A 26,975-nucleotide genomic window follows, 5' to 3' on the forward strand; every position below is an offset into this window, starting at 1 on the left:
ACTCCTGAGTCTTTTAGTTGATTATATGCATTGCAAAAAAATTTCTTCTGTTCTGTAGCTTGACTTTCCCCTCTCTCTCTCTCTCTTTTTTTTTTTTTTTTTGGTGTTTTTGATAAATAGAAATTTTACATTTGAAAGCAGTTGAGTTTATACTTGTTTCTCTAGGTTTACATCCTTTTAAAAAAATCTTGTTTAAGAAATATTTCCCCCTCCCCAAATCAGAATTACAGTCTTCTATACAGTTTCATAGTTTCACCTTTCATACTTAGGTTGAGATTGATTGTGTTTCTTTGAGGTAAGAGACACATTTCATTTTTGACATTTGGAGCCTTGATAGTACTAATATCTTTTATTATGTATCCATCTTTGATACTGAACTGCAATGTCATTTATATATCATAACATATATATCGGTTGCCCATATATTCAAGGGTCTCCTTTGGGTCTCTTTATTCTGTTTCATTGATCTATATGCCTCTCTCTGTCTCAATAACTAACCTCTCTGTGTTCCCATCTTACTACCTTTTACCCTTATTATATGTTTAAAAATCTATGTAATACTTTTAAAAAGATACTTTCATATTTTATATGACTTTTTATATATTTAAAAAAAATTGGGGGGGGGAGTTCCTATTGTGGCTCAGTGGTTAACGAATCTGACTATGAACCATGAGGTTGCTGGTTGAATCCCTGGCCTCGATTAGGGGGTTAAGGATCCAGCATTGCCATGAGCTGTGGTGTAGGTCACAGACTTGGCTCGAATCCTGTGTTGCTGTGGCTGTAGCATAGGCCGGCAGCTATAGAAAAGGCAAAAAGATAAAAAAAAAAAAAAAATTTTTTGGCCATACCCATGGCATGCAGAATTTCCAGGGCCAGGGATTGAACCCATACCATGGCAACAACTCGAGTCACACCAGTGACGATGCCAGATCCTTAACCCACTAGGCCACCAGAGATCTCCTTTTTGTATTTTATCTTATTTATTCTATTTCTTTCCACAGAAGGATTGATTTTATTACCTAGCCTATGATTAATGAAAAGGGAAGACTCAATGGTGTATTTTTGGCCCTGCTATAAGTCATTCTTTCCTTCAAGAAACTTTTTTTTTTTTTTGGTCTTTTTTTTCTTTTTAGGGCCACACCTGCGGCATATGGAGGTTCCCAGGCTAGGGGTCTAATTGGAGCTGTAGCTGCCAGCCGACACCACAGCCACAGCAACGCAGGATCCCAGCCATGTCTACAACCTACACCACAGCTCACAGCAACGCTGGATCATTAACCCATTGAGCGAGGCCAGGGATTGAACCCGAGACCTCATGGTTCCTAGTCAGATTCGTTTACCACTGTGCCACGACAGGAACTTCCAAGAAACTTTACTGATGGCATTCTGTCTTCTTAGCACACTGGTATCCTGGGAACAGAATTAAGTACATCTAAGGATCAAGGGCCCCCAGGATGTCCTGGCTCCTGGGGACATGCAATTTTGGTGATGGCTGCCTTGACATCCTTGTTTCTCAGGGTGTAGATGAGAGGGTTGAGGACAGGTGTGAGGATGGCATACACCACGTTGCCCACGATGTGGAAGTCAAGGGGCAGGTCAGCCCTGTAGGCCACATAGGCTATGGCGATGGATGAGTAGTAGGTGCCAACCACCAGCAGGTGGGAGGTGCAGGTGGAGAAGGCTTTGGAGCGTCCTTCTCGGGAGCTGATGCGAAGCACCGAGGCCACAATGTGGGCATAGGAGAGAAGCACCAGGAGGAGGGGCAGGAAGGACACGACCATGGCGATGCAGAAGCCCAGGAGGGTCTGGGGGGTGGTGTCAGAGCAGGAGGCCTGGACCACAGCCAGGTGGTCACAGAAGCAGTGGTAGATGTAAACAGTGCTGGCAAAAGCCATGTGGGAGGTCTGTGCCACTGCTGGGATGGGCAGAAGGAGGGCGGCGAGCCAGGCACTGGCTGCCAGGGCAGCATTGGTCTGCGGGGTCAAGTGCACAGGGTAGTGCAGGGGCCGGCAGATAGCCACGTAGCGGTCATAGGCCATGACCACCAGGATGAAGGCTTCGGCGCAGTTAAGGCCATGGAAGAGGTACATCTGCAGGAAGCAGGCGGGGAAGCTTAGGACGTGGTCCCCAAGCAAGAGGAGGGACAGCATCTTGGGGACAGTGGTTGTGGTGAAGAGGATGTCCAGGGCTGAGAGGTTGATCAGGAAGAAGTACATGGGTTTATGGAGTCTGGGCTCTGTCCCCACGGCCACCAGGATCAGGGCGTTACCCACCAGGATGAGCAGGTAGAAGAACAAGAAGATGAAGAAGACAGGGAGGAAGAGGGACCCCTGGAGAGTAGGGATGCCCACCAGGTAGAAGACAGGTGAAGAGTCTTTTGATCCATTACAGGCTGTGGCATCCATGGTGGGACAGAACTACATGCTGGAGCAACAGGCAACCAGATCATCTGGAAACTGGATAAAACAGGAGTTTGCAAGGAGATTTCTGCATGGTCCCATCTACAATTATTGCAATCCAAATCCCTAGAGGACTGGAACCATCCAAGATAAATTCTTCTATCTTAACCTACAGTTTACTCCTTCTTTCTTCCATCAGGTGTTTAGTAAGCAGCTACAGTGTACACGGTAATCAGGGCATATGAGGCCTCTGTCTTTACGGGGCTTCAATTCTAGTAGAAGGATGGTATTTTTAGCAGCTAACAACACAGTTAATTATCTAGTTACAACTGTGATAAGTGCATTGAAAGAATTTCTGTCTCGTCTCTGCTCCAAGTCCCACACTATCTTTTGGGCGTCAGGTCTTAGATGAGCTCTTATATTCCTATGTTATTGTTTTTGTTTTGTTTTGTTTTTTCTTTTTTAAAGTAACATCACTATCACCACCTCACTAGGAAGGGCTGATTTTTCTTGGGTTTTCTGCCACATGCTGCTGCTCAGGCTACTCAAGACTCAGTGAATGGCCCCCCTCTCATTTTGCAGGTGCAGCAGCTCCACCTGCCTCTCTCCCTGCTGAATTCTCCGGGTGCTCTCCCACTCATGTGGCATCGATGAGAGGGACAAATGCCTTCAGCAGGACAACTCTCTCCCTTTTGGAGTCCAAGCAGATGTATCTCCCCCCCCCCCCATTGAGGGTGCATCCTGCATCTGCCACCTTCCTTCCTCCTGGCTGTCACAGCCCAGTGGGGATGCTGTTTCATTTTTTGATGCCCATTCTGCTGTTGGCTCCTCCAATACCAGCTCAGAAGAAGCCACAAGGAGCTGTCATGAGACCTCTTGTTGCTGGAAAGGACCCAGGGAACCAAAAGCTATAGCTGCCCAAAGACAAGAACCCCTATATCAGAGGATGTTTGCTAACTGCACTGGGATCAACAGGGGGGCTTCTGGGCTTGAGCCGAGGCGATTCGGGCTCATCCCTACTTCAGGGGGAGTCTCTGATGAGCAGTTCAGGCAGCTTCATGTTTATATTTGCATCACTGCTGTTTGAACCCTAGTGATTTCACCAGGGGTTTCCCTTTGAATTCCTAGGAATGACAGCAACCTTCTTTCTTTTCTAAAACAAATGCAAAACAAACTAGGTAAAAAACACTTCTCAGGTCCTAGAATCATGGAATATCAGACTAGAAAAAAAAAGGGTTTTTTGAATCTTCTCTTCCAGCCAGATTCCCCTCCGCCACCCGTCTTCACCACCTTTTAAAAATGTACAGGTTTGCTCTGTGATTGATTTGGATCATGAAGCCTGGTTTCTAGATTTGGAAGTGGTGACTGGCCAATGCTTTGTCTGAAATGAGCGGGGAAGAGACAACCAGCCCGCGTGTGTGCTCCTTGGAAGAGAACCTCAGAGGCCACCCCCAGGACCTGGCAAGAGCGTGACCTGATGGTCTCCATTTTAAAAGGTTTACCCTCAGTTAGGTAGAACCCCACTCCAAATAGTGTGGTCACCAGGTTTTTCCTCACACCTGAAGGAATGCAAACTGCATTGCCCTGGACATTTCTGCTCTCAGAGAGGCGGTCACGGCTGCCAGGCCCAGGGGAGGCAAAACGGAGGATCCGAGGGGCAGAAACACAGAGAGCTGAGGCCAGAGGGCTCCTTAGAAGCCATCAACTCTGCTACCTCTCTTGCCCCTGCTCTGTCCCGCTGCTTTGCGGATGGAGGTAGGGATGTGAGGCCACAGTGGAGAGGTGGCACATGGCTTTTCATTGCCAGGTGGCACTGCGCCATCAGCCAAGGAGGGACACCACAAATACATCCCCAAAGAATTTCACCTTTGCTCTTTCAAAGCCCATTCCTCGAGCCCATCAGAGGAACTAGCCACACGTGGCTGGACTTGCTCACACCTGTGTCACCGGTCAGGGCTCTCGGTTTGCTTTGAATTGCACACTATACCTGAGTGACACAGCCTGGGCTCAGGGCCTAAGGGCGCTGCTTCCCAGGGCACAGAACTTGCCCCACGCGTGCTCCCTGTTGGCACTGACTGTCTACGAGCTGGTGACGGTGCAGGTGGGGACAGGGAAGGACAGCAAAGCCGATCAGCACGTGTCCGACCTGGTGCTACACTTCAGGTATGTCCCCCCTGTCCGTCATCCAGCGCCTCCCGGGAGTGGCTGTGGCCTTTAGCAAATGAGAGTCTGAGGGTTGGAGGACAGGCCCTCGTTCAAGGCCATGGCCGGTGAGGGGTGAGAGCGGAGGCTGTTCAGGAGGCAGCCTGCTGTAAAGGAGCGGCAACCACGGGGCCTGGCTCCTGGACCAGCTCTCCCACGTGCTTGCTGTGACCTTGGGCCCCTGAGCCTTGGTTTTCTTACCTGTACAGTGAGGGGTTTGGAGGAGACGATCTCTAAGGGGTTTCTAATTCCATGAACTCTTTCTGGGGTGTCCCCCCGCCGCCGGGCTTGGCAGAGCGCATGTCACAGGGTCCGTGCTCCATAGGGAGAGGATGAAGGCTCTCCCGCCTAGTGAGCACCTGCTGCCAGCCAGGGACTTGCCCTCCATCACGTCCTGTGGGCCTTAGTGGTCAAGTGTGTGCACCTGTGAGTCGGAAAGGGCTGGATTCCAATCCCAGCTCCTACCTGCAGTTGCGTGACCTTGGGCCAGTCGCTCTCCCCTCTCTGAGCTCATTTCCCTCATCTGTGATGGCCAGGGTTTGTTGTGAGTTCTTGTGGAAAGAATGCTTAGACAATGCTACACAAGAGCCCAGAACAGGTAAGAACTCGAAGTCTGTTGGCGTTTTCATTATCATTGCTGTCATCAGCCTTGCCTTCCTGTGGGAAGGACTTGGCCAGGATGATGTGAATCCCACCTCTGAGCACACAGACCTGCCGGGATGTGTGGTCCAAGGTCCCACAGCCCACATGTGCACAGCCAACCTGGATCCTGGTTGCCTGCCTCTTGTATACACCCAGCCCATCTTCCCGATCCCTGGCCCTGGTTCTAAACCGCGCCCCCCACCATCCTTGCCCCATCTCCCCACTCTGGTCTTTGCTGGGCTTTGGCACTTCATCCCCAGCCCACTCACCTGCCAAGCCCCGTCTACCTTGGTGTCTCCTGTGGTGTCTTCTTTGTGTCTTCCAACCTGGCCTGGCAGGAGAGAAGCAGGTAGGTGCTAGGCTGTAGCTTATTAACCCTCCTTTCAGCCAGGCCTGCTGGGGCCCTCTCCCTCAAGATGGGGCTCCTTTGGGGGCACTCAGCCCCACCCAGTCACCCAGGATCAACCTCTTGGCCCCTCCTAGAGCAGGTGTTGGGAGGGGACTTGCCTCTGGGATTTGCTGATAATGAGAACAATGTTGTTATCGGCCCGCATGGGTTCCAGAACTTGACAATCAATGGGGCAGCTTTTATTGACATTATTCGGTCCAGTCCCCCAAACAGCCAGGGGAGGCAGGCAGCCAAGAGGAGGAAACTGGGGTCCAGAGAAGTGAAATGACTTACGCTGATGCTCATGCTTAACATCAGAGCTGCTGGGCTGATCAAGACTTCGTTCCCCAGCCTTTGTTCTAACTGCTCTATCGTGGCTAAGAGCGTGGGGTCCAAAGGGACAAGTCTGGGCTTTGAATACCAGTTCTAATATATTTTAACTCTGTCACCTTCGGTAAATTACTTAACCTCTCCCGGTCTGAGTTTCTCCAGCTGTAAACAATGGAACATAATTTGCCCAGCTCATAGAGGTTTGGAGAGGATTAATGAGATAATGATGGGAGTAGGACAGGAGTCTTTGAAAATTATTCCAGGAGCTTCGTTTGTATTATCTAGCAAGATCCAGGCCAGAGGCTGCCTGCACATATTCAGTTTACCAGGGGGACTGGTGATACTCTTTTCTTGCAGGAGAAGATGCAACTTTCATGGGCTCTCAGGGTCTCTAGATGCCAAACAGCTGGCTTTACCACGTTCCGCAATCAAAAGCTGGCATCTAAGCTTAGATGGCTTAGTACCCAGTGGTTGGTCTGCTCTGCTTGTAACGTTACTCTCGTGCTCCCTCCCTGCCTCCCAAAAGAAAGGCAACAAGATCCAGGGCCATTATGCCTCTATTTTGGGATGTATGTGTGTGAGGTGTTAGCAGCTAACGCTCAGCTGCTGGAGGGCAGACCACCAGCTGTGTCTACTTCACAGTCTAAGCCTTGAACCTCTTACGTCATATACTTATCACAAAAAGTTTGCTCCATTTGGACATAGGGTTTCCAGGATTCTGATTAGTCACAATTTCAGGGGAAAATTCTTTTTTTTTTTTTTTTGTCTTTTTAGGTCCACACCCATGGCACATGGGAGTTCCTAGGTTAGGGATCAAATCAGAGCGGCAGCTGCCGACCTACACCACAGCCACAGCAACGCCGGATCCTTAACCCACTGAGCGAGGCCAGGGATCGAACCCACAACCTCATTGATGCCAGTCAAATTCGTTTCCGCTGAGTCATGAGGGGAACTCCCAGGGAGAATGTCTAAGCAAAGGATTAACTACTGCCCCAGTTGCCGCAGTCAGTCCCAAAGCCACCAGTGACACTCATCTTCTCTCTCTTCTGCCTCCCATCCTATATTCCAACCTCTTTCCTTCACATTCTGTCACTTCAGTTGGTCTAGATGGATTTCCTTCTAGCATGACCCAGACCCTCATCCCTGACAGTTCGGATACCCTGGTCACTATGTCTCATCAAGCTAGGGTTGCTTTAATTGCCCACTAAAAGTTAAAGTTCATGGAAGAAACAAGAAATGCTCCTGTGCCTGAGGACCGACCTCGAAGCCCCCATTATGTAAGAGCGGTCTCACTTCCTCCAGGAGATCAGGGTCCATTGGCCTTCTAAGGATGGCAACTCCTTTTTTTGATGGCTGGTCCACTTGCACAGTGGGCTGAAAATGACCAGGCAGAAGTTGTAACTCTAAACTTAGTGAGATTTACTGTGTCTTCTGTTGAATCAGGACTGCTTAATCCAGAGGCCAGAAGCGTCAATACTGGAAGCACAAGTTCCCCCAAATGGGTCACTGTGGGCAATGGTGCGTGGAGCCACTCTGACTTCCTCCCACTGGCTCTTGGCAGGCAGCATCACTTTTTAATGGGCATCCAAGCTGAAAACGGATTCTTCCCATTGGACAGGAACGTGGACCCTATCAGAGTTCCCTGATTAGAGCAGCCAGTGATTTTCTTATGCAGTTATTTTAAGCCTCCCACCCGACCATATTGCTGACGCCTGAGTACTTGTTAAAAAACAAATGGTATCAGGAGTTCCCTTTGTGGCTCAGCGGTTAACGATCCCGATTAGGATCTATGAGGACGTGGTTTCGATCCCTGGCCTAGCTTACTGGGTTAAGGATCCAGCATTGCTGCGGGCTGTGGTGTAAGTCACAAGTGCGGCTCAGGTCCCGCATTGCTGTGGTGCAGGCTGGCAGCTGTAGCCTGGGAACCTCCATATGCCACGGGTGCAGCTCTAAAAAAAAAAAAAAAAAAAAAAAAAAGTGGTATCAATGCCAAAAGTCTAAGAACTTACAAGAGAAATTTTTAACACTGAATTGAATGCTAACTTCTTGGCTCCCACAGCCACCTTTTCTTCTCTCTGTTCTATCACCTTACACTATTTCCTTGAGTCCAACTCTCAAACTAGACTATGGATTCCTTGAGGGCAGCAACTATGTCTGGTTTATTTCTTTCTCTAGCACCTAGTAAAAATTTTTATAAATGATTGGGTGATCAAATTTTTTGTTGTTATTATTATTTGTAATACTTATTTCCCCAATACAATTTTTTTCTACTGTACAGCATGGTGACCCAGTTACACATACATGTATACATTCTTTTTTCTCACATTATCATGCTCCATCATAAGTGACTAGACATAGTTCCCAGTGCTACACAGCAGGATCTCATTGCTAATCCATTCCAAAGGCAATAGTTTGGATCTGTTAACCCCAAGCTCCCCATCCACCCCACTCCCCCCGCCCCTTGGCAACCACAAGTCTATCCTCCAAGTCCATGATTTTCTTTTCTGTGGAAAGGTTCATTTGTGCTATATATTAGATTCCAGATATAAGTGATATCACATGGTATTTGTCTTTCTCTTTCAGATGTACTTCACTCAGTATAAGAGTCTCTAGTTTCAACCATGTTGCTGCAAATGGCATTATTTCGTTCTTTTCTATGGCTGAGTAGTATTCCATTGTGTGTTTATACCACATCTTCCTAATCCAATCATCTGTCAATGGACATTTGGGTTGTTTCCGTGTCTTGGTTATTGTGAATAGAGCTGCAATAAACATGCGGGTGCCTGTGTCTTTTTTAAGGGAAGTATGGTCCAGATATATGTGATTGGGTGATCAAATTTTAATCATCACATTCAGGACTGAGTAAAAACAAGAAAACTATAATTATTCCACAGCACCTGTGGGAAGACTTCTTTTGTTTTTGTTGTTGTTGTTGTTGTTACTTTTGGCCCTGCTTATGGCATGTAGAAGTTTCTGGGCCAGGAATTGAACCTGTGCCACAGCAGTGACAAATCTGCTTTACCAGCTGAGCCACCAGGGAACTTCTAGGACTTCTTGATCCCATATTTGAGTAGCAGGTTTTAGCTCTCTGGTCAACTGAATAAAGTCAATTTGGGCTGCAGTAAGTCATTTTAAAATACTGTGTTTATTCTGTGCTGGGCACTGTCATTGGTGTCCAGGGAGCTAAATTAGTTGCAACTAAGGATCAAGTGGCTCAGAATGCCCTGGGTCTTGGGGATGTGCCACTTTGGTGACAGCCCTGCTATGTCATTCTTTCCTTCAAGGAACTTTTTTGATGGCATTCTGTCTTCTTAGCACACTGATATCCTGGGAACAGAATTAAGTACATCTAAGGATCAAGGGCCCCCAGGATGTCCTGGCTCCTGGCGACATGCAATTTTGGTGATGGCTGCCTTGACATCCTTGTTTCTCAGGGTGTAGATGAGAGGGTTGAGGACAGGTGTGAGGATGGCAAACACCACGTTGCCCACGATGTGGAAGTCAAGGGGCAGGTCAGCCCTGTAGGCCACATAGGCTATGGCGATGGATGAGTAGTAGGTGCCAACCACCAGCAGGTGGGAGGTGCAGGTGGAGAAGGCTTTGGAGCGTCCTTCTCGGGAGCTGATGCGAAGCACCGAGGCCACAATGTGGGCATAGGAGAGAAGCACCAGGAGGAGGGGCAGGAAGGACACGACCATGGCGATGCAGAAGCCCAGGAGGGTCTGGGGGGTGGTGTCAGAGCAGGAGGCCTGAACTAGAGCCAGGTGGTCACAGAAGCAGTGGTAGATTCGAGCAATGTTGTCATATGCCATCTGGGAGGTCTTCACCACTGCTGGGATGGGCAGAAGGAGGGCGGCGAGCCAGGCACTGGCCGCCAGGGCAGCATTGGTCTGCGGGGTCATGTGCACAGGGTAGTGCAGGGGCCGGCAGATAGCCACGTAGCGGTCATAGGCCATGACCACCAGGATGAAGGCTTCAGAGCAGTTAAGGCCATGGAAGAGGTACATCTGCAGGAAGCAGGCGGGGAAGCTGAAGACGTGGTCCCCAAGCAAGAGGAGGGACAGCATTTTGGGGAGGGTGGTTGTAGTGGAGAGGATGTCCAGGGCTGAGAGGTTGATCAGGAAGAAGTACATGGGTTTATGGAGTCTGGGCTCTGTCCCCACGGCCACCAGGATCAGGGCGTTACCCACCAGGATAAGCAGGTAAATTAAGAGGAAAAGCAAGAAGACAAGGAAGAAGAGGGTTTCAGGCAGAGAGGGGATGCCCACCAGGTAGAAGACAGGTGAGGAGTCCTTTGATCCATTACAGGTGGACTCCATAGTGGGTCAGATCAGCAAGTTTGCAGACAGACACAGCAAACATCAGCCCATACTGGAAACCAGAAAAATCAAGGAATCGTTAGCTAGAACATGCATCTTTTCCTTTCGAATCATGGATCTTAACCCCAGCAGTTTCTTTGTGTCTGGAATTCCATTGCACAACCAAGATGCCCAAGATGGTGAGTTATCTAATGCTCAGTGGTTGAAAAGCTGGTTCTGTCTGGTGGGGAAGAGAGGTGAATATAAGTGCCTGAAGGGCTGTCAAAGGGCAGTTACAAGACTCACAAAGAACTGGGGGACCAGTTTTAGAAGCTCCAGGGACCCAGAGTTTTTTTAGTCCCATACAGGGAATAATTTTCTAACAATTAGAACTATCCCATAAGGCAAAAGACTGGCTTGAAAATGAGTGAATTCCATATAACTAGAGGTATGCAAACTGGGGTATTTGGGCTGAAATGATGCAAAGGAAGTTCAACATAGGAACTATATCAATAGGAACTGGATTAAAAAACCTTTAAGCAAGGAGTTCCCATTGAGGTGTAGGTGAAGCAAAATGACTAGTATCTGTGAAGATGCAGGTTCAATCCCTGGACTCGCTCAGTGGGTTAAGGATCTGGTGTTGCTGTGAGCTGTGGTGTAGGCTGGCACCTGTAGCTCTGATTCGACCCCTAGCATGGGAACTTACACCTTTAAGCAAACTTCTCACCCTCAATCCATTGATTCTTTAAAAAAAAAAAAAAAGTAACATAAATGAACCATATCAATCAGATCATGGAGTATCCCCTTTCTATGAAATCTTATTGGCAGGGAGAGCTACCGGCCCCAAAGGCTGCTGCAGAATGCCATCTGCTTCAGCCAAGAACAGCTCCCCTTTCTGTGCAGTGTCTGCTGGGGCCCTGGGATCTGTCTTTGTGTCCGGTTTCTTGGTCATATCCAGGGGCCAACCATCCTGATTTGCCCAAAACTGCCGGTTTTGGCACTGCAAGTCCAATGTCCCAGGAAATCCCTTAGTCCCCAACAACCCCAGAGGTTGGTGATCCTACAAGGGTAGAGGCATTATCCGTGCCTTGGGTAGAAGGAGTCATTTCCCAAATGGAATCCAAGTGGAAGATGGATTCTCCCCGTATTGGGGGGCGGGGGGGGAAAGCCAGACCCCACATCACACTGGGGTCTTTCCCACTCCGGGCTGCAGCTTAGCACATGTCACTGTTTAGCCATTTCATGCCCAGCTCGGGGGGAACTACAGAGAACTGAAAAGCCCCAGAACCAGTGTCAGGAGAGAAGACCAAGCAGTGCAGGGAGTCAGTCCCCTCCCCAGGCTGTTGAAGAAGGTTTCCGCATAGGCCTGGCAGCCCAAGACCCCCCAGGCGAGACTTTCCAACCCCCAGAACTGAGCTAGAGAAGTGCTGACTTGCCCTTCACCTTGACTGAGCGATCCAGGGCCAGGTCGCGTTGATGTTCAGATCACGCCTCTCTGCCCCTGTGACCCCTGGTGCAGATGCTCTTGCTTTTCCAAAACCACCTCCAGCTTCTCCCTCTTCTAACAAAAGCCTTGTCACATCACAGAGCAAGGAAGCGTGGGACCAGCCCTCGGATCGTTGAGTCCCTGATTCTTTCTTCACAAATGAAGAGTCAGGCCTGGGTGGGAGCTGGGAGCAGCCCAGGTCAACAGCTGGTCTGTACCATTCTTGGCGCTGGAAACCAGGCCTCTGGCTCTGCCTTGGACTCTTTCCACCAAGCCAAGACACCTGGAGGCTTCGGAAGCTCTCGTTTCCCCCGGGGAAGAGTCAGGGCAAAGGTTTTATTTTCCTCTCTCCATTTCTTAGGCAGATGTCAGAGTTATGAATTTCTGTTTTGTTCCGAGGGCATTTTCAACTAGTTTCAGATGGACTCTGAAACAGAGGCTCTCCATGGCTAGAAAAATGTTCTTTTCAAGAACGGATTTAAGAGAAAGGTAAACTGGGTTCATCTCCATAGGAAAAGGTTGTGACAGTCAGGCCCTGTGTCCTGGGCAGCACTGTTGTACAACCAGGGCCTGGTAGAGCTTGGCTCATGATAGACCCTCAACAAATAGTGTTCATAAATGAATTCATGAATAAAAGGGTTTGCCTGAGTTAAGCAGAACTCTTTCCCATAATCAGCTAGCCAGGGGGAATTTTTATTCTTTTATTTCAGCATCTTATGAGATGCCACGTTTCTTTGAAAGCCACGGCAACTCTGAGAAGCTGTTCCCTCCGCTGACTGGGCCCATGAAAGCGGGTTGGACACGCTTTGCAGGGTAATTGCAGAACATCAAAGCCAGAAGGTCCTTAAAAGCGAGCAATGTAGTCCAATCCCCATGCGCCTCCCCCTGTTTTTCAAATTAAAAAAAAACTCAGAGAAAGGAGTGACTTGCTCATGGTCACACAAGGAGCTGGTGACAGAGCTGCACTGAAGCAGACTCCAGGTTCCCTGCCCAGGGCTCCCAAAGGCCCACCAAGGGAGAAGCACTGACGTGTCCCTGTCTGGTGGCCCAAATCGTTCTGTGTGTCATCATCCATGTTTCCCTCACAGCCAGGGGGTCCCTTGGGGCTGGAGATGGCGTCTGTGTTGTCCTGGCCACGTCAGGGCTTCCCCTCCAGCATTTCTGAGAAATCAAACCCTTGGCTGTGGAGAACTTCTTGTCCTGCTGCCCTATTGCTGCTGACAAGGAGGGCGAGGCCCAGGGATGGGCTGTGTGTGGCCAAAGCCACAGAGTAAATCAGCAGCCAGCCTGGAATGCTGTAAATTGGGGCAGAAAGATTTTAGGCCACCTCCCTTCCCTTAGAGCCCCTCTTACACTGGGGCGAGGGGCCCTCGCTGCCTGTTCCTCTAAACTGTGCCTTTTCAGAACCTTGTCCCTCCTGGTCTCTGACAGGTGCCAGGCACTTCCTTTGCAGCCTAAGGAAGGTGGTTCAGCTCACCTGCAACCTGGGCCACTCCAGCTGTCCCTTCCTCTCCCCAGGCCAGCACTGCTTCAGTGGGGAGGACTAGGCCGGGGCTGAGACTGGTTTCATTAAATCTTCAGGCCCTCCCATCCTTAGCCTGCTGGGGTCCTGCCCCCAGGCTCCCCTTCTAATAGGGCCAAATGTAATGTTTTTCTGGGGACACCCAAGTGGCTGGTTAGCAGCTTCCCCTGGGCTTCGCTGATATTAGAACAACAAGATTAATAGTCCTCACGGGGGCACAGAACTCTGTGGTCTATGGAGGCTTTGCTACCTACTGAGCATCAACTGCCATCCCCATGTGACACGAGGAAACCGAGGCTCAGAGGTGAAAGGAATTTCCCAGGTCACACAGTGGGCCGAGGACAAGGCAGAATGGAGTCTCAGATTAGCCAACTCTCAGGCTAGCCTCTAAGACAAACACACAAATCAGGAACAAGCTGTGAAAACCCTCTGTGTAAACTGTAAAGTGCTGTGCTATTGGCCAGAAGATGGGGGTGAGAGGACAGTTTGAGTATTTTGAGGCAAGAGGAACGAGTGTGACGGAACAGAGAGCCACTCCGTTTCCCACAGCTGCACGCTCTCTCGCTCGTTTGCCCTCTCTGGCTCACCCTCACGCTTTCTTCGATATCTATTAACTCTTAAGTCAAACCTCCTCCAGGAAGCCTTCTGTGACTTCATCTTCCTCCATTGCCCAGGGTTCTTGTTCTCCTCTGGGTTAACCAGGCTCTCTGCCTTTGCTGTCTACTTGATTTTTAAATTAAAAAAAATTTGTTTTGTTTTGTTTTTTAACCAAAGAGGAAGGTGTTTACTTCACTTAAATTCTTAAAAATACTTTTTTGGCAGTTGTCACATAAAATGTCCTAATGTAAAAAAGTTTCATTAAAAAGAAAAGAAAGGCATGAAAAAAACAAAACAAAACAAAACCAAAAAAAAAAAAACAGGCCCAAAATGTTAAGATTTTATTTACAGAGCTGCTTGGTTGTACTGAAAGTAAAAATGCTGTTGCAATCTTGGTGTAACTGGTAGCCGCAGATGGTCGACTCACCAGTCACAGCTATCCACGCTACAGCAAGAGTCTTACACTTTGAAGATCAGGAGAACTGAGGTCCAGCGTTCATTCCACGGTAAATGAAGCTGGCTTCAGGTTGGGTGCCTGATCACAGTGAATTGACAGCGTCGGGGGGGGGGGTGGCATAGCCTATGGAAAAAACTGACCCCCCATCATGTCTAGTGTGATCTGGGCTACTGCAGAGCTGATGGGCCCAGAGAAGGGAACAAAACAGGCTTGCCTCTCAGAAGACATCTTTCAGGTGGTTGTGAATTATAAGCAGTGGAGGAGCGCTCTCCGGGCCAACAGGGCAGGGACAGGGTGGAAAATGTGTGGCAGAGTCAGGAAGGGGCAGTTGTGTCCGAGGGGCAGAGAAAAGTGTGTTTGGGATGTGGAACAGAGGGAGAGACTGGGAGTCTCCAAAGACGAGGCTAAAGAGGTCGGCAGGGGCCAGAGCCAGAAGGGTCTTGAATTCCAGGCCAAGGAATATGAACTCAGCACGAGGACACTGAGAACCACGGCAGCCTTCAGGCAGGGGACTAACAGGTGCACGTTTCGGAAAGATCACACCTACTGCCACAAGGAGAAGAGATTCAAGCGGGAGAGGCAACAGGCAGGGAGGCCAGCCAGGGAGCGAGATGGCGGGAGAGAAAGAAGGAGAAGGAACGATGGTAATGATGGCAGAAGCCGCTGCCCTTTACTGAGTGCTTCCTTGTGCCAATGACTGTGCCCAGGGGGTCACATGCTTCACTTCAGTTCATCTGAGCAGTGGTTTCATTACCCTAGTTTTTAGTATCCAAGCCTCCTGCTTCTTAACTATCAAGAATCAGAGAAATCTTCCAGGGGAAGGATAGTCAGAATTTGATAACTGCATATGCAAGAGGGTGAGATGAGGCTGGCTTTCTGGCTTGGGTGACAAGGCAGAGGGCGGTGATGTTGATGGGGTGGAGCAGGTGGCAGCGGGCAGTGTAGGTAGAAGAAGGTTTTGGAGGAAGACAAGGAGTCTGGTCTTGGACATGTTGCATTAGAGGAGCCCATGGGATAGTTAGGTGGGGAGGTCTAGCAGAAATTGGAGGGTTTAAGTCTGGAGCTCAGGAGAGAGCCAAGTTGCATACAAAGACTTGGAAGGTCTATGTTTTATGGGGCTAGTGAGAGGGTTTAGAGTAAGGACATAACCTTGGAGGTAAACCAGCATGAGAATGAGGCAGAACAAGAAGGGTTGGCAAAACATGCTGGGGAGAAAAATGGCCGGAGAGAGCGAAGCAAAGCCAGGAGCATGTGACATCACGAAAGCTCTCCAAAGGGCACGCGTGGCCAGCAGCAGTAAAAGCTGCTTAATGAAACTGGAAAGATGATCAGTTAAGAAGGGCTGAGGGGAGTTCCCGTTGTGGCGCAGTGGTTAACGAATCCGACTAGGAACCATGAGGTTGCGGGTTCGGTCCCTGCCCTTGCTCAGTGGGTTAACGATCCAGCATTGCTGTGAGCTGTGGTGTAGGTTGCAGACACGGCTTGGATCCCGAGTTGCTGTGACTCTGGTGTAGGCTGGCAGCTACAGCTCCGATTCAACCCCTAGCCTGGGAACCTCCATATGCCGCAGGAGCGACCCAAGAAATAGCAAAAAGACAAAAAAAAAAAAAAAAAAAAAAAAAAAAAGAAGGGCTGAGGGATCCAGTAAGGAGGAAATTACTGCCCACCTCAGCCTGGACAGGTCCAGTGGAACAGTGGGGGTGGGAGTTTGGGGACATGGACATTTAGGGGGTAAATGGAGAAAGTGAACAATATTTTCAAGATGTTTGTAAAGAGACATGGGTGACTGGAGGGCAATGAGGGGTCAGGGGAGATTTTGTTGCATTTTAAAATTGGAGGAGTTCCCGTTGTGGCTCAGCGGAAACGAATCTGACTAGTATCCATGAGGATGCAGGTTCGATCCCTGGCCTCGCTCAGAGGGTTAAGGATCTGGTGTTGCCATGAGCTGTGGTATAGGCTGCAGATGTGGCTCAGATCTGGCATGACTGTGGCTGTGGTGTAGGCCAGAGGCTACAAATCTGATTTGACCCCTAGCCTGGGAACTTCCATACGCTGCTGTTTCCGCCCTGAATAAATAAACAAACAAACAAATAAATAAAAAGATAAAATTGAACAGATTCCTACCACTGGTTGATGGGCATTGGCCAGTAGAAAGGGGGAGGAGGAAGGAACAGGAGGGGAGTGGGAGGGACAGTCAGCAGAGGAGGAGGACAGGGACTTCTGAGCTCAGGGTCCAGCTCCCAGTGAGTCAGATCAGATAGGAGAGAAGGAGATGAGAGAGAGACAAAAGCAAGTTTTCGGATTTAGTGGCGCGGTGCATGTAGGGCGGCAGAGCTCAAGACAAGAGTGGAGGAGAATTTTGTGAAGATCTGAGACTGCGGGGGTGTTTGTTCCCCACCGAGTGGGTGTGGGAGGTTAGATAGTGCCTATGTGCTCAGGTCTTGGTTCCAGACCCGTGTGAATCAAGCCTGGCTTGGAGCTCTCTGAAACGGTTGCCTCTCCCAGAATGAGGGCTTGTTCACTTAATGCACGCTCTGTGCAGGCTGAGAAGAGGTGAAAGGTGCCGGCAGGTGTCATAAGCATCCACCCAGGTTACACAGCCCTGCATCTCTCTCCTGGGGCCATGGGGAGCCCATAGCACACCCAGTCCGGATCTCTCCCCCTTGAGAAAGTGGGGAGGTCCAGAAATGTCTCCAGGAGGAGCTTGTGTATCTCAGGAACATCTTTGAGCTCCTAAGCGAAGGCAGGCAGCCCTCTGAAGCTCCCCCTGAGTGGCAGGCAGCGCCCACAGCCCTCTGCCCCGGGAAGTCGTCAGTGACACCCTGTCTGTCTCCGTCTCACCCCTGCTGCTCCTCACCTTCGCTGGCGCCAGGCTCCAACAGAGCCAAGAGGCTAGAAAATGAAGGTGCCAAGGAGGAAAGGGAAGTTATAAAAGGCTGGGGAGAATCTGGGCTGCCTCCTGCTGCGGGCAAGAGGTTCCTGGAGCTCGGGAGAGAAGAGACCGCGCCTCCAGCACACTTATCACTGTCACCAACTTTCCTGCCACCAGGAGGCAGTGTAGCATCAGCTTCAGGGGCCAACACCCTTGGGTTCAAATCCCAGCCCCTCCACTTGCCAGCTCTCCTTGGGCAATTACTTCGCTTCTCTCTGCCTCCATCTCCTCTTTGTGAACCAGGAGAGTAGTACCAGCAATTCTGGCTGGAGTGGAGGTTTCAGAAGACATGCTAGATGAGATTTTTGCAAACTGTGAAGTGCTGTGAAGACGTGTTCTCTGCCATCGCCACCACAGCCACTGAGGGGCCATCCCGGATAGCTTTCCCTCTAAGGTTTTTCCCTCCAGAGGCAGAGGATCTGGCTAATGAAAGTTCCCTGAGGGTATGAGGTTTAATGTTCTTTGACCGGGGTCCTGCGGAGAACACGGATACCCTGATCCCATCCACGTTCTTTCCGGAACCCAGGCGAAGGTGGTTTGCTCCTACGCTGCTCTGTCTTCAACCCCATGGTTGAGTGACCAGTGGACCGATGACAAAGTCCTCTCACTAGCCCTTGGGACAGTTAAGTGCCATAGTTAGGAACGTGAGCTCTGGGGCCAGGTTATGCCAGTCTGCCTCTTACCAGTTGTGTAACCTTGAGCGAGTCTCCTCACCTCTCTGTGCCACAGCCTTCTCCTTAGAGGAGGAGATAGGTGTTGAGTGGCCATGTCTGAGGTACACACGCATGGCTGTCACAGCTTGGGAGGTGGTATCAGCCAGATCGGAGCTAAATGTGCAGCTCTGTCACAGCCTCTCTGGGTGAGGGGACTCGTGGCGAAGCGTCAGATCTGGGGTACCCCATATCTGCCCTCACAGCCTCCTCGGGTGAGGAGACTTGTGGTCGTAGGTCGGATCTGAGGTATACGTGCACCTCTGTCACAGCTGTCTCAGATTTGGGACTTGTGAGAGGTCACGTCTGAGGTATGCCTTCACAGCTATCGCATCCTCCTTAGGTTTGGGGACTCATGGTGAGCGGTCACCTCTGAGGTCGCCTTGCACTGCTGTCACAGCCTCCTCAGGGTCAGGGACTTATGGTAAATGGTCAGGTCTGCAGTTAAGGCTCCTTCGTAGAAGGAGGACTTGTGGGCAGCAGTTACGTCTGGGATATAAGCACTGCTGCGACAGTCTCCTGAGATTCCAGGACTTGGGGTGAGGGGTCAGATGGGGGGTAAAGGTGCACTGCTGTCACAGCTTCCTCGAGTGAGGAGACTCTTGGTGAGGGATCAAGTCTGGATCCACGGGCACTGCTGTCACAGCCTCTTTGCGTGCGGGGACTTGTGGTGAGGGGTCACATCTCAGGCTTGCCGCACTGCTGTTACACCCTCCTCACAGGAGAGGAGGTGTGGTGAACGTTCAGGTCTGGGGTCCACATGCACCGCAGATAAGCCTCCCTGGAAAAGGGGCTCGTGGTCAGCGGTCACATCTGTGATACAAGGACACTGCTGTCATAGTCTCCTCAGGTTCAGGGATTTATGGTGAGGGGTCACCTGCGAGGTTCTCCTGCACTGCTGTCACAGCCTCCTCAGATTTGGGGACTTGTGTGAGGAATCAAGTCTGGGTCCACGGGCACTGCTATCACAGCCTCCTTGGGTGTGGGGACTTGTGGTGAGAGGTCATGTCTGGGGTATGCCTGCATGGCCATCACAACTTCCTTAGGTTTGCAGACTTGTGGTGACCAGTCATCTCTGAGGTACCCCTGAACTGATGTCACAGCCTCCTCATGTGAGAGAACTTGTAGAAACTGGTCAGGTCTGGGGTCCATGTGCACCACAATCAAGCCTCCTTGGGAGGTGAAACTTATTGTCAGCAGTCATGTCTGGGATACAAGGCACTGCTGTCATGGTCTCCTTGGGGGCAGGGACTTGGGGTGAGCAATCAGGTCTGGGTCCATGGGTACCTCTGTCACAGTCTCCTCAGGTAACGAGACTTATGGTGAGGAATTAGTTCTGGGTTAAGTGCACCTTCATCAGAGCCCCCTCAGGGGACTTGTGCTGAGGGGTCACCTCTGAGGAACCCCTTCACTGCTGTCACAGCCTCCTCAGGTGAGGGGACTGGTGGTCATTGGTCAGGTCTGAGGTATACATGCACCTCTGTCACAGCCTTCTCCAGCTTGAACTTGTGGTGAGGGGTCACGTCGGCAGTATGCCTTCACAGCCATCCCAGCCTCCTCAGGTCAGGGGACTTGTGGTGAGGGGTCATGTCTGAGTACGTGGGCACCGCTGTCCCAGTTTCCTCAGGTGTGGGGATTTGTGGTGAGGGGTCAGGTCTGGGGTACAGGTGCACCATGTCACAGCCTCCTCAAGGTGAGGGTGTCTGGTGAGAAGTCACCTCTGAGGTAACCTGGAACTTCCATCACAGCCTCCTTGGGTGAGGGGACTTGTAGTGAGCAGACATCTGTGAGGTACCCCTGCGCTGCCATCACAGCCTCCTCCTGTGAGAGGACTTGTGGTCAGCAGTTAGGTCTGGGGTCCTCGTGCGCTGCAGTCAAGCCTCCTCAGGATGTGGAAAGTAACATAATATCTTTTCTATCAAAGGAAATCTTGGTCACTCCATTTTGCTCCGTTTCACCTTCCTGCGACCCCTCCCCCTCCCCTTTCCCTCTTCTCGCAGTAACAGTTTGTTTCAAATTAGCCAACCAGGAAGAGTGTGCGCCCAGACCTGACCAATGGGAAGGGGACAGGTACATCACCTGCGTTAGGGATAAATAGGGGAGGGTCCTTTGTTCGGCGCGCACACTTTTTGGAGTGCCCACGCCCTTCTGCAGAAGTAAAGATCCTTGTCGAGATTTCTCCTTGTCCATATGTCTCACTTTCCAACACTGACGACCTGAGCCAGAGTTATTGTAATTTCCAACAAGGAGAAGGCACTTGCGGGCAGCAGTCACGTCTGGGATACAAGGGCACTGCTGTCACAGCCTCCTCTGGTGCAGGGACTTGTGGTCAGTGGTCAGGTCTGAGGTATATATGCACCTCTGTCAAAGCCGTCTCAGGTTTGGGACTTGTGGTGAGAGGTCACGTCTGGGGTATGCCTTCACGGCCATCACAACCTCCTCAGGTTTGGGGACTTGTGGTGAGAGATCGGGTCTGAAATATACATGCAGCTCTGTCACAGCCTCCTCAAGTGAGGGGACTTGTGGTGAGGGGTCAGGTCTGGGATAAAATGCAGTGCTGTCACAGCCTCCTCAGGGTTGGGACTTGTGGTAAGGGGTCACCGCTGAGGTACTCCTGTACTGCTGTCACAGCCTCCTCAGGTGAGGGAACTTGTGGTGAGGGGTCAAGTGTGGGGTCTATGGGCACTGCTGTCACAGCCTCCTCAGGCAAGGCAAATTGTGAGTGGTCAGGTCTGGGGTACAGGTGTGCTGCAGTCACGCTTCCTTGGGAAAGGGGACTTGTAGTCAGTGGTCAGGTTTGTTGTCCACATGCACCTCTGTCACAGCCTCCTCAGGTGGGGGGACTTCTGGTGAGGGATCAGGTCTGGGGATCATGACCACTGCAGTCAAACCTCCCCAGAAGGGACTTGTGGTCAGCAGTCACGCCTGGGATACCTGTGAACCTCGTTCACAGCCTTCTGGGGTGAGGGGACTTGTGGTCAGTGGTCATATCTGAGGTAAATGTGCACAGCTGTCACAGCCTCCTCAGGTGAGAGGACTCGTGGGGAGTGGTCAGCTCTGGGGCCCACCGGCACCTCTGTCACAGCTTCCTCTGGTGAATGAGCTGTGGTGTGTGTCATGCTAAGGTACATGGAAATGCTGTGAAAGCCGTCACAGGCTGTGTGGTGATCGTTCGCATCTTACCACACGGCCAGCGGAGCTGTGATACCACTGCATGTGTGCCTCAGACCTTACTGCTCACTGCACAGCACTAAGCTGCGCAGGATATGGAGGATTATCATAGGTAGTTGGAACATTAACTGAATTAATACAAGTAAAGTACTTTGTTTTTTTTTTGTTTGTTTTGGGTTTGTTTTTTTTTTTTTTTTGCTATTTCTTGGGCCGCTCCTGCGGCATATGGAGGTTCCCAGGCTAGGGGTCTAATCAGAGCTGTGGCCACCAGCCTACGCCAGAGCCACAGCAACGCAGGATCCGAGCCGCGTCTGCAACCTACACCACAGCTCACGGCCACGCCGGATCGTTAACCCACTGAGCAGGGGCAGGGACCGAACCCGCAACCTCATGGTTCCTAGTCAGATTCGTTAACCACTGCGCCACGACGGGAACTCCATAAAGTACTTTGGATAATACTTGTCCTGTAATGAATTTCAGTCATAATTATCACATTCATTGTATAGTCAAGGACCCTGAGGCTTAGAAAAATGAAATACACAGCTCATTGTTCGCAGATTTCAGGTCTGAGGGACTCCAGGGAATAGACTGGTTTGCTTCTGTGAACTGCCTTCCCTTGTGGCTATTTCTGAAAGATAGTCCATATTTTTCACTCAAGAGACAGGAGTCCTGGAGTTCCCGTTGAGGCTCAGCGGTGACAAACCTGACTAGTATCCATGAGGACTTGGGTTCGATCCCTGGCCTCGCTCAGTGGTTAAGGATCCGGCGTTTCCGTGAACTGTGGTGTAGGTCACAGACTTGGCTCAGATACCGCATTGCTGTGGCTGTGGTGTAGGCCAGCAGCTGCAGCTCCGATTGAATGCCTAGCCTGGGAACTTCCATATGCTGCATGTGTGGCCCTAAAAAGACAAAAAAAAAGAAAAAGAAGGAGAGAAAGAAAGAAAAAAAGAAGGAAAGAAAGAAAGAAAGAAAGAAAGGGGGGAGTTCCTATTGTGGCAAAGCAGAAACGAATCTAACTAGGAACCATGAGGTTGTGGGCTCAATCCCTGGCCTCGCTCAGTGGGTTAAGGATCTGGCGTTGCCGTGCGCTGTGGTGTAGGCCAGCAGCTATAGCTCTGATTAAATCCCTAGCCTGGGAACCTTCATATGCCAAGGATGCAGCCCTTAAAAAAGAAAAAAAAAAAAAAAGGAAAAAAAGCAAAGCAAAGAAAAAGAAACTGTACTGATGAAAACGGGCCCACACTGGACCCTACTGCCTGTCAGAATCCTCCTTGCCTGCATAGTGGTCCCCAGAGCATCCTAGGAGGGCCAGCCTGGTCAAGAAGCAGCTGCTCGAGCTCACTCTGCTTCCTGCCTTCCCATCTCCAGGCTCATCGCCTCCTCAGGGGAGGAAGTGACTCATCTTCCCCAGCAGCTGTCATAAACTTTGCCAGTCACAGAAATGACTCTGGGCTGTGACAGCCCTGGACTTCTAGAGACAACCCCTGCAGTGCTGCCACACTTACTTTCCTCCAGAGCATAAAAGAGTAGCAATGATTGTTAAGCGTCTATTACTTACCTCCCAGGTACTGTGCAAAGCTGTCCACTTATCAGTCCCAACTTGCAGATGAGAAAACAGAAGCATAAAGGATTAACTCACTCTTGGGAACAGAATTTCAGTTTGGGAAGATGCAGAAATTCTGGAGATGAACGGTGGGGACGATGCCACAACAATGTGACTGAACTTAATGCCACTGAACTCTATACGTAAAATGGTTCAAATGGTCAATCTTGCATTTTGGATATTCTACCACACGTACGCACCAAAAAACCCAACAAGCAATGAGTTCAATAATCCAGCTACCCTATGGAGAAGCCAGTATTCCTGCCCCAAAGCCTTGGGCTTAACCACCATTTCCCCTCACCTGCAAGTGGAAATTCCGATCTGGCAGAAGACAGAGAAGTAGGAGTACCTGTCGTGGCTCGGCAGTTAACAAACCCGACAGGTATCCAGGAGGATGTGGGCTCAATCCCTGGCCTCGTTCAGTGGGTTAAGGATCCGGTGTTGCCGTGAGCTGTGGTGTAGGTCGAAGACGAGGCTCGGATCTGGTGTTGCTGTAGCTGTGGTGTAGGCAGGTGGCTACAGCTCCGATTCGACCTCTAGCCTGGGAACTTCCATGTACCACTGGTGTGGCCCTAAAAAGACAAAAAAAAAAAAAAAAAAAAAAAAGACAGAGAGTTGGGGGCACTCCATGTCAGGCTGAGAGAGATGGGTTTATCCTGAGGTTATTGGGGGGCCAAGGTGGGGACAGGGTTTTAAGCAGGAAGGGCATGGGCAGATTGAAGGGCTGGAAGGTTCTCTCTGGCTCACAGGAAGGTAGAGCCTGGAGATGGAGAGGAGGCTGGGACTCTCCAGTCCAGAGCTGCTGGTGGCAGGACCAGGGCAGTGACAGCAGGATGGGAAGAAGTGGGCCGATTTGAGAGTGTGGAGGAGAGAGAGCAGGGAGCAGGCAGTGACTGCTCTCACTGGGCTCTTTCAGGAGCATCCATTTCAGCCTCCTCCGACAGTGGTCCTTCTGGTCCCTCCTCCTGGACTGGACTCTCCTGGAAGAGCCAGGGGCACAGACCTCCTCTCTGACCCCCAGGGGGCAGTGTTACAAAGTCTGCGGGGCGCTGAGGCCCTGACGGCCAGGGGCAGATGCTCACTCCCCTCCCCCAGCCTCTGCTGCATCCCCTCCCCCATGCCCTCTCTCCCAGGAGCAGGATTATTAATAACCATCATCCCTCATGTCCCGTACTTAGCACTTTACAAAAGCAGCGGTACATCCATCAGCTCCCAGGTTCCTTCCCCAAAGCCGGGCAGAGCAGAGTGAGCCCACTCTCACCGCTTTAAATAAGGACACTGAGGACCAGGCAGGAGAGAGGCCCTGACCAATGCCAGGGCGTGTGTGAGTGGCAGACCCAGGGCTGGGGACCACGGGCCAGCCAGTGTCCAGTCTGGGCCCTGTGAGAGGGCATAGCGGGCAGCACTCAGAGAACAGTAGCTGCTAATAACTTCCCCCCACCCACCCGCCCCCACTGCCCGTGAGCCCCCATTTCGCCCGTGAGCGCCCTTCCGCTTCAGAGGGCCTTCGCAGTGATTGATTCGCATGGGGTTGTCAATGAGGTCAGACTGACCTGGCACGCATCTCATTTGCTTCTTCCTCATCCTCTGCTTCCAGAATTCCGAGACTCATCATCATTACATCATCGCCATATTAATATCGGCTTATGTCTGCTCAGCTCTCAGACGGAGCGAGCACAATCCATCAACCCCTCTGAGCCTTTGGACAGCCCTGGAAGGTATTTCACAGACAAAGGCACTGGGGATCAGAGAGGGCAAGCGACTGGTCTCAGGTCACCCAGCTTGGCCACTGGGGAGTTTACAGTCTCCTGGGAGAACTTCAAACACCCAGACTGATGAGAGGGTGAGATGATTGGGTTTAGTAGAGCCCTGCCAGGTTTCTTGACATCTTTTCATGTGAGGAAGTTGAGTCTCAGAGATCTTCTTACTGAGTCAAGACTGAAGCAGCTGAGGCCCAAGCTCATGCTCTGTCTGGGACGCAGGGCTGCTGCTTTCAGGGAGGGATGCAGAGTTTCTAGCAGAGAACGTGTTCTCTCTGAGCTGGAGGGAGAGGCCGCTGAGAGGTGGAGGCAGGTGTTCTTAGGGGAAGGCTGCTGTTAGGGCAAAAGGGCTTCTCCAGGAAGAAACTCCAGGCCAATTAGGCTGCAGGGAGCACGGCATGGGCTGTGCAAGGGTGGGTGTGCTGAGCCAGGGTGGGGAGGGCTGGGTGGCCAGGCCGGACGGCCACCTGCCTGCAGATCCATGTTTTCCCTTTTACCCTGTTGGGAAATTTGCTGCCTTCCGATCCAGGAGCCATGCCAACAAAGAGGGGAAAGTCCTGAACCCTTGGCAGGAGGGGGTCTCTTTCTCCTCCACTAGGGGAAGAAACTAAAGCCCAGAGAGAGATTTGTGACTTCTTCGTGGTCACAAAACATCAGAGCCTGTCCCTCTCGGGGCCTCAGTCTCCCAATCTGAAGAAGGGAGGCATTGCATCAAGTGAGCTCCCAGTTCTTCCCTGCTCTGACCTTCTTACTACCATGCATCTAGCCTTGGTGCCCTTGGCGCAGATCCTAGCCCCGGATATCTGCTTGACAGATAGCCCTGGGCAAGTCACATGGCCTCTCTGCGTGTCAGAGGCCTCATGGGTGAAATAAATATGACACTGCCTTCTAGGGGCAGATCTAATGAGCCAGGCGTAAGAGGATGTCAGCACAGCTGGGGGTCAGACCCCCAGGCAGCATCTGGGGTAGGGATGGCTGAGGCGCTGAGGCCGTTACTTGTCTGCCTAGCCCAGGGCTCATTTATAGATATCCGCTCCCCAGCTGCCAGGCCACAGGGAAGTGGGAGTAAACATGCTGATGTGGCCATTTGAGTTTGGAGCCTTTTTTCAGGAAGGGGCCTCTGGCCACTCTTCCTCTTCCCCCCGCCCCCGCTCTGCTCCCCATCCTCCAGGCGTCTTTACAGTGACCTTCCTAACAGTTCTGAGGGTGGGTGGTTTGATGTCACCATTTCCATTTAACAGATGAGAAGACTGAGGCCCGGAGAGGAGACAGGACTTGCTCCAAGTCCCACAGCGAGGTAGCGACTGATCTGGGACCAGAACTGAGGTCTTGAGGCTGGAGCCCAGGACCCTTCCCTTGTACCCAAATTCAGATGGTTCTACAAAATGAGGAGTCTCCTATTTTGTCTCATTGGCAAAAAGGCATTTTCCCACGTGGGTTGACTTAAAGAGCAGAAGGGCTTGGGTTCTGCAAACAGCCTAGGGTTTCACAAGCAGCATCAGTTCCAGCGCAAGACGCTGTACCAACGTCGCAGAGCCCTGGAAGCTGCAGCACTCTGCAAACCATGCCAGGCTTTGCCAACAGTGTGGGACTTTAAAAAAAGGGTGTCTGTCTTTGCAAACTGTGGGACTCCATGGATGGTGCTGCCATGCACACACATCACGGGGCTCTGTCAAATGCACGGGGCTCGGCAAACACCATACCACAAGTGGCAAAGGTGGGGCGCAAACCAGTTTGGTTGAACCTCCAGCCCGGGCCACCCAGAGTGGGACCTCCCTGCAGGATCAGCCCAAGAACTGTCTGAAGTCCTGTTAATCTAACTCCCAGAAGGTTCTGGGGACTGGACTCTTGCTCCTGTTCTACAGCTAAGTTTGGGAATATACTTGGACTCGGCTGTGTTAGCCTGGGAAGGCTGGAATCATCAATGAAGTTCCCTCATGCCTGAGGTTACTGCATGTTCCGTGCCCTGCAGGATGGTGTGCATTGCTGTGCTCAAAGACTGATGAAGTGAACGTAGCCAGCCACGCTGGTCCCAGCCTATACCCAGATTATGCCACCCCATACGCAGTCCTCAGGACCAAGATGGAGGTGAGTAAGCCTCCAGAAAGTCTAAAGGGACCTTCCCTCTCTCAACCGTGCACCTGCACTTTGGAGTCTGGAAGTCTGCACCTCTGCCCGACTCTGTGGGTGGACTTCAGTCTGAAGGATTTAAAGAGAGAGTCAATTTGCTCTTAGGCCAGTTTGCTTAAGAGACCCTGATTTTAAGCAGGATGGGGGTCTGGTTTTTCTATCAACCCAAGCCAACTGTTGACCTTTCCCCAAGTGATGGTCTTCCATTCCAATTTCTGGATTCTCGGAGATTCACACTATGAGTATCAGTTGAAGGCCTACTATGTGCCAGGCTGATCTGATTATTTCAGATACACCCCACCTCCTTCTAGCATCCCATACAGCCACTAGGAGCCAAGTGGGGCTGAT

General features: G+C 51.0%; 2 protein-coding genes and 1 long non-coding RNA gene across 4 annotated transcripts; 1 reads left to right on the top strand and 2 right to left on the bottom strand.

The window, feature by feature from the left end:
- Window positions 1-334: 334 nt before the first annotated feature.
- LOC100739332 (olfactory receptor 2AT4-like) lies at window positions 335-6,043 on the bottom strand. Its single transcript, XM_084975262.1, has 3 exons — window positions 5,926-6,043; window positions 5,513-5,574; window positions 335-2,456 (listed from the first exon to the last, which is right to left on the bottom strand). Exon 3 carries the CDS (start codon window positions 2,403-2,405, stop codon window positions 1,440-1,442), a length of 966 nt encoding a protein of 321 aa, XP_084831388.1. The 5' UTR covers window positions 2,406-2,456; window positions 5,513-5,574; window positions 5,926-6,043; the 3' UTR covers window positions 335-1,439.
- On the top strand, window positions 5,035-26,585 carry LOC146399727 (uncharacterized). 2 transcript variants are annotated; one of them, XR_014814735.1, is made up of 4 exons: window positions 5,035-5,199; window positions 24,335-24,455; window positions 25,739-25,918; window positions 26,470-26,585. It is a non-coding gene; the product is annotated as an uncharacterized LOC146399727 (long non-coding RNA). The 2 variants fall into 2 exon arrangements; XR_014814736.1 differs by lacking the exons at window positions 5,035-5,199; window positions 26,470-26,585 and adding exons at window positions 20,082-20,310; window positions 22,503-23,119.
- Window positions 9,318-10,280, bottom strand: LOC100739359 (olfactory receptor 2AT4-like). The gene is made up of 2 exons (XM_084978233.1): window positions 10,226-10,280; window positions 9,318-10,066 (listed from the first exon to the last, which is right to left on the bottom strand). Exons 1-2 carry the CDS (start codon window positions 10,278-10,280, stop codon window positions 9,318-9,320), a joined length of 804 nt encoding a protein of 267 aa, XP_084834359.1.
- Window positions 26,586-26,975: the final 390 nt, after the last annotated feature.

This window comes from Sus scrofa, chromosome 9 (assembly GCF_054392235.1).
Source record: "Sus scrofa isolate SSC_HxYL_T2T_F1_AM1 chromosome 9, Sscrofa_HxYL_maternal_Yorkshire_Landrace_v2.0, whole genome shotgun sequence".
In the NCBI taxonomy this organism is placed as follows: domain Eukaryota; kingdom Metazoa; phylum Chordata; class Mammalia; order Artiodactyla; family Suidae; genus Sus; species Sus scrofa.